At 40.7% G+C, this 7,067-nt stretch overlaps 1 protein-coding gene across 1 annotated transcript; it reads right to left on the bottom strand.

The window, feature by feature from the left end:
* Nucleotides 1–581: 581 nt before the first annotated feature.
* LOC131418866 (uncharacterized) lies at nucleotides 582–5,569 on the bottom strand. Its single transcript, XM_058563450.1, is given in 17 exon segments — nucleotides 582–698; nucleotides 700–791; nucleotides 794–840; nucleotides 842–1,141; nucleotides 1,143–1,305; nucleotides 1,308–1,614; nucleotides 1,616–1,809; nucleotides 1,812–1,976; nucleotides 3,585–3,764; nucleotides 3,767–4,193; nucleotides 4,195–4,295; nucleotides 4,298–4,926; nucleotides 4,928–5,093; nucleotides 5,096–5,284; nucleotides 5,287–5,378; nucleotides 5,380–5,446; nucleotides 5,449–5,569. Coding segments are annotated over 17 exon segments (3,357 nt in total).
* Between the last annotated feature and the right edge of the window lie 1,498 nt (nucleotides 5,570–7,067).

The following is a 7,067-nucleotide window of genomic DNA, read 5'->3' on the forward strand; positions in this document are numbered from 1 at the left end:
CAAATGTTAATCTCATCCAGAAACACTTTCACGGACACACCAGAATAATGTTTGGCTAAATGTCCGAGCACCCCATAGTCCAGTCAAGTTGACACATCAAATTAACCAGCACAAGTTTACCCCTTGCCAACATGGTACCCATATGCATCTCCTTTAATCATGCCGAATCTCCAAAAAAGACAATAACAAGGTCATAATTCCTCCTAACAGAATACAACTATCCTGTGTACAACTGAAAATGCACTAACCCCTTGCCAAGAAGAGGAGGCAAAGTTATTGAGTGATGTTTACTCTTCTTCTTGATATCTTGTAACTTAAATATTATAATGAAAAATTCGTAATACTTAAATACTGTGATATAAAGTCAATACAATTTATTGACTTCATATATTTACAACAATATATATAAAGAATTGACTCTATTATATTTAACTTATGTTACATAATAAGAGAATAAGAGAGGAAATAAAACAAAGGTGTTTGCTTAAAATATACATATTTATATTTATATTCTATTTCTGCAGGCACAAATATATTTACAACAAAATAAGGAGGAATATTCATGATAATTAAATTAATTTTCATTTCTGTAACTGGTCACATGGTCATAGCTGGTACTTATAGGTACCTCTTTCCACTGCCCATTCTGCATTCCCTTTACCTCCAGCAAGCAACTCAGCTAGCCATAGTTCTTTACCCTGGTAGAGTGACTCAAACTTTCATTCCTGAAGGGTCTGGGCCATCAGTAGTTCTGCTTGGATTGGGTTGTTGTAGTTTTCCAGTGGTCTTATAGGGCATGGTGGTACTAAGAGACAACCTAAGGGATCTCCTGTATTCCACACCTCCGTTATGGAGTAGCAGTCCAATTTTCCCTTGGTAGTCAGAATCAGTCAACCCAATCATCTCAGTTACTCCCTTCTTTGCCAGTTGACTCAGAGGCGCTATGGGTGCAAAATGGCCAGGTGGCAAACTTAACTTCCAGTTCTGTAGAATCATTGTTGTGTCTCCTGGTGGAAGCATTCCTCTCTTTAGAACTAGGACCTCTAGGCCAGCAGAACATAAAGTCACTAGAACAGGAAGCAAAAATTTTACTAGTGGGTCACTAGAGGTAATAGCAAGTGGTGCCACTCCCAAGTCTACTCTGATTCCTGGACCCATGAATGGCTATGGGATAAACAGTACATGTTGGACACATATTCAGAGCATGTACAGCCTTCTGGAGAACTTTGTCCCAGCCCTGCAAGGTATTTCCACCTAGTTGGCACTGAAACTGAGTCTTCAAAAGGCCATTCTCCCACTCTATAAGCCAGCTGCTTTAGGATGGGGGGAATCATGGTAAGACCAGTGAATTCCATGAGCATGGGCCCATTGCAGTATTTCTTTTACTGTGAAGTGGGTTCCTTGATCAGAAGCAGTGCTGTGTGGAATACCATGACACGGAAGTAGTACAATGTAATCAACCTGCAACCAGATAGCTTAATTACCTCAGGGAATGGTGCTATATCAGGGACTCAATGTTGGTCTCTGCTGCTGGTAGATTTGACACTCAGCAGTGGTCATAACCAGGTTGGCCTTGGTGAATGGAAGTCTATGTTGCTGAGCCCATGCATAACCTTCCATCCTTGCCACTATGGCCACTTTATTCATGAGCCCATTGGGTGATGACAGGTGTGATTGGGGAAAGAGGCTGACTAGTATCCATAGAACAGCTCATCCTATCCTCTTGATTATTAAAATCCTCCTTTGTTGAGGTCACCCTTTGGTAGGCATTCACATGAGACACAAATACCTTCAGGTTTTTTGCCCAGAGAGGTCTGTTGACATAACTTTTCCCCAAATGTCTTTGTCAATAATTTTGTAATCACGTTCCTTCCAAGTCCCTGGCCATCCAGCCAAACTATTAGCTACAGCCCATGAATCAGTATATAATTGTACATCTTGCCATTTCTTCTCTCAAGCAAAGTGAGTGATATAGTCTAAACATTTATCTTCCCCCAGAATTCACATATTGAAACTTAACCCCCAAGGGGATAGTTTAGGAGGTGGGTCCTTTGGGAGATGATTAGATAATGAAGGCAGAGCCCTCATGAATGGTATTAGTACCCTTATAAAAGTGGCTATGATTTTTTGGATTTGACACCAAAAGCAAAGGCAACAAAAGCAAAAATAAACAAGTGGGACTACATCAAACTAAAATACTTCTGCACAGCAAAGAAAACCATCAACAAAATTAAAAGACAACCTACAAAATGGGATAAAATACTTGCAAATCATACATCTGATAAGGAGTTAATATCCAAAAATATATAAAAAACTCACACAACTCAAAAGCAAAAGAACAAACAATCTGATTAAAAAATGGGCAGAAGATCTGAATAGATGTTTTCCCAAAGAGGACATACAGATGGCCTACAGGTATGTGAAAAAGTGCTCAACATCACTATTCATCAGGGAAAACCACAATGAGATACCACCTCACACCTGTTATCAAAAAGACAAGAAATAACAAAAGTGGGTGAGGATGTGGAGAAAAAAGAACCTGTGCACACTGTTGGTAGGAATATAAATTGGTGTAGTCACTATGGAAAACAGCCTGGAGGCTCCTCAAAAAATTAAAAATAGACCCACCATAGGATCCAGCAATTCCACTTCTGGGTTTTTATCCAGAGGAAATAAAAACACTAACTCAAAAAGATGTATGCACCTCCACGTTCATTGTAGCATTATTTACAACAGCCAAGACATAGAAGCAACGTTAAGTGTCCTTCGATGGATAAATGGATAAAGAAAATGTGATATATATATATATATATATATATATATACACACACAATGACATATTATTCAACCATAAAAAAAAGAAATCTTGCCATTTGCAGTAACATAGATGGACCCTTGATGGCGTTATGCTAAGTGAAATAAGTCAGACAGAGAAAGACAAATCCTGTATGATCTCTCTTATATGTGAAATCTAAAATCAAACACAAAAACAAAAACAAACCCTGAGCTCATAGATACAGAGAACAGATTGGTGGTTGCCAGAAGTCGGCGTTAGGGAATGGGTGCAATGGGTGAAGGTGGTCAAAATGTACAAACTTCCAGTTATAAAATAAATAAGTCATGTGGATTTAATGTATAGCATGGTAACTATAGTTAGTAACTCTGTATTGTGTATTTTTTATTGCTAAGAGAGTAAATCTTAAAAGTTCTCATCATAAGGAAAAAACATTTAACTACGTATGGTGACGGATGTTAACTAGACTTATTGTGGTGATCATTTTGCAATATACAAATATCGAATCATTATGTCATATACCTGAAACTAATATAATGTTATATGCCAATTATATCTCAATAAAAAAAAATAGCCTGAGAAAGCTTCCTTGTCCTTTCTGCCATGTGAAGACACAGTGAAAATCAACAGTCTGCAACCCAGAAGACCTTCACCAGGACCAGACCATGCCAGCACCCTGATCTTGTACTTTTTGCCTCCAGAACTGTGAGCAATAAATTTTTGCTGTTTATAAGCCACCCAGCCTATGGTATTTTGTTACAGTCCTGAACGGGCTAAGAGAGTGAGAAACCAGGTGCTCAAAGTTCTGCCCACTGGGAAGATTTCACTTCACCACTGACCTTCAGGGATGTTCCAGATAAGGGCTGTAGTGCTGCAGCTATCTATTTTCAGGTGGTGCTTCCATATCATGCAGAACTGTCTGTAAACCAGGCCTGAGTCTTCTCTACCTCTGTCAGCTGATTGTAGGGAGCCCCCATGAGGCCACAGGTACAAGCTAGGAGAGAAAAGGCAATGTAACAGAAGTGGGGACCATGGGCATTTGGGACACTTCTTCATGTAACTTACTTGTGTCTTTAGGGCCAGCTCAGGCCCAATCATGTGTATACCACTTCCATTTGATGATGGAGTGCTGATGTGCACACCCAACTTTATGACTTGGTAGTTCAGACAACACCCAGTTCATGATTGGCAGCTCAGATTGCATGGTAACTTGGTGGCTCATGGTTAAGCATTCAGTCTCTACCAAGGTCCAGTAGCAGGCCAAGAGCTTTCTCAAAGGAGAGTAGTTATCTGTGGAGGATGACAGGACTTTGCTCCAAAATCCTAAGGGCCTGTGCTGTGATCCACCTATAGGGACGTGCCAAAGGCTCTAACCAGCATCCCTGTCTGCCATTGATATCTTCAATCACCATCGAAGCTGCTGGATCATATGGCTCAAGTAGCAGAGCAGCTTGCACAGCAGCCTGGACCTGTTACAGAGCCTTCTCTTATTCTGGGCCTATTTAAAACTAGCAGCTTTACAGACCACTCAGTAAGCGGGCTGGAGCAACACACCCAAATGAGGAATACATTGCCTCCAAAATCCAAAGAGGTCTGCTAGTCCTTGCCTTTCTTTTTTGGTATGAGGAGAAGCCAGATGCAACAACTTATCTTTCACCTTAGAAGGGATATCTTGACTTGCTCCACACCACTAGATGCCAAGAAGTTTCACCAAGGTAGAAGGCTCCTGAATTTTTGTTGGAGTTATGTTGCACTCTTTGACATGCAAATATCTTACCAATAAGTGTAGAAGAGTTGCTACTTCTTGCTCACTAGGTTTGGTCAGCATAATATCATCAATGTCACTGACCAGTGTGATATCTTGTGGAAGGGAAAGGAGATCAAGATCCCTGTGAACTAAATTATGTCATAGGACTGAAGAGTTGATAAGTCCCTGAGGTAGGACAGTGAAGGTATATTTCTGGCCTTGCCAGCTAAGAGCAAATTGCTTCTGGTGGGCCATACGGACAGAAATGGAGGAAAAGGCATTTGCTGGGTCAATAGCTGTATACCAAGTACCAGGGGATGTGTTAATTTGCTGAAGCAGTGAAACCACATCCGGTACAGCAGCTGCAATTGGAGTTACCACGCAGTATCTTACAATAATCCACTGTCATTCTCCAAGATCCATCTGTCTTCTGCACAGCCCAAATAGGTGAGTTTAGTGGGGATGTGGTGGGAGTCACCACCCCTGCATCTTTCAAGTCCTTGATGGTGGCACTAGTCTCTGCAATCCCTCTAGGAATAAAGTATTGCTTTGGTTTATTATTTTCCTGAGTAGAAGCAGTGATAGTGGCTTCAACTTGGCCTTTCCCAACATAATAGCCCTCACTGTACAGATCAGGGAATCAACATGGGGATTCTGCCAGCTGCTGTGTGTACCTATCCCAATTACGCATTCTGGAACTGGGGTAATGTGTTTCCCAGGATGTGTTTGAGGGCCCTCTGGTTCACTGTGATAGAGAACTGAGCTCAAATTCCATTGATTGCCTGACCTCCATAAGCCCTTATTCTGACCGGTGGGCCACAGTGATGTTTTGGTCTCCTGGATTTATGTCAGTTCAGAGCCAGTGTCCAGTAGTCCCTAAAAGGTCTGATTATTTGCTTTTCTCAGTCTACAGTTACACTGGTAAAAGGCCCTGGGTCCCTTTGGTGACGGCCAGGAGAAAGATTAACAGTATAAATTTTTGGTAGTGTATGGGCTCCTTCCTCAAGGGGACCAAGGCTCTCCTTCATTTGAGGGGTTCCGGATCTGTAAACTTGCTCAAGTCTGGGAATTGATTGAGGGGCCCTAACTCTGTTTTTGTGATTCAGGTCAGAATTTTGTTCAAGTGACCTAGAACTTTTCTGCTTATACAGATCAAGCAAGAATTTAGTAGGCTTCCTATCTATTTCCCGTCTAGAAACACTACGATCACTAGCCAGTGCCACAGGTCTGCAGGAGTCAGGCTATTTTGCTTAGTGCTTTGACTCTGTTGTCCATTTCGGTAACCACATCCATCTTGCCTTTGGCAGTCGAGTGGTACCACTTGGCCCCTGTCTTCCTGGGGTCCAGTTACTCCCATTGCATTTACGTTTTCCAATTCAGTGACTATAGTCCCCACTGTAAGATGTGGCCTACAGAGAAGAGCTACCACAGAGTTCTTCAAGGATGCCAGGGCTCCCTCCACAAATTTATTTCTCATAGTAGTGGTGAAAGGTATGTCTTATGGACACTACCATTGTAGGTGAGTAGGTCTTAACTGATAAATCCACTCTAACATTCCAATCTCCCTAAGCCTTTGAATCTCTTCTTCTACATTAAACCAAGGCAGGGCTCCCACTGGCAAAGAAATCTAATCAAAATTTAGGATCTTGATGTCCTCATTCCAACTTACAGTATCCCATTTTTCCCCAACCAGTGCCCTCCCTTTAACAGTAGACACTCTGCAAAGGCTGGGAATTGAACTTGTGTTGTAATTCAGCCAGCCACAGGATGAGATTCTGCATTTGACTTTCAGCAATCTCAACCTTGTGGCTACAGGAGATAAAGATCTCCTTCAGGGCACACATAGAAGCTCTCAGATCATTTATGTGGCACTTGAGCTGGGAATTCTCATCCCTGAGTTCATCCTTTTCTTTCACCATTTTGTCCAGCAACACTAAAAGCAATCAGCTAATCTCATTATGTTGGTTAGCTTTCCAAAAATATTAGAAATTATCCTGTACATAGTCATCCAACTGCTTGCTTCTTTATGTGGTTGATTAGGAGCATCCAATAGAGATATTTTGCATATTTCTATTGCCAGATGGTGCCATGAACTACCAGTACTCTCTTTATTACTGGAAATAATCATTAGCATCTTTAAACCTAATCAAATTAGAGAGCCAATTCCAGAAACCCTGGAACCAATTCAGAAAACTCATCATTATAATTCTGTTCTTCTAGAGCCACCATCAGTACCAAAATCTGTATTAGTCTGAGTTCTCCAGAGAAACAACCAATAGCCTACTCAAATAGAAAATAGTATATAATTTCTTGTAGTAAATATCTATCTATTTATCTCTCTATCTATCAACCTATCTCTCTATCTATCTATCTATCATCTCTCTATCTCTCTATCTCTCTCTACCTATCTATCTACGTATCATCTATCACATATATACCCAATGTTAGATTACATAGATATATATTATATTAGATTATATAGATGTATATGTATAGAAAAAGATTTACTATAAAGAATTGGCTCGT

This window comes from Diceros bicornis, chromosome 20 (assembly GCF_020826845.1).
Source record: "Diceros bicornis minor isolate mBicDic1 chromosome 20, mDicBic1.mat.cur, whole genome shotgun sequence".
Classification (NCBI taxonomy): Eukaryota; Metazoa; Chordata; class Mammalia; order Perissodactyla; family Rhinocerotidae; genus Diceros; species Diceros bicornis.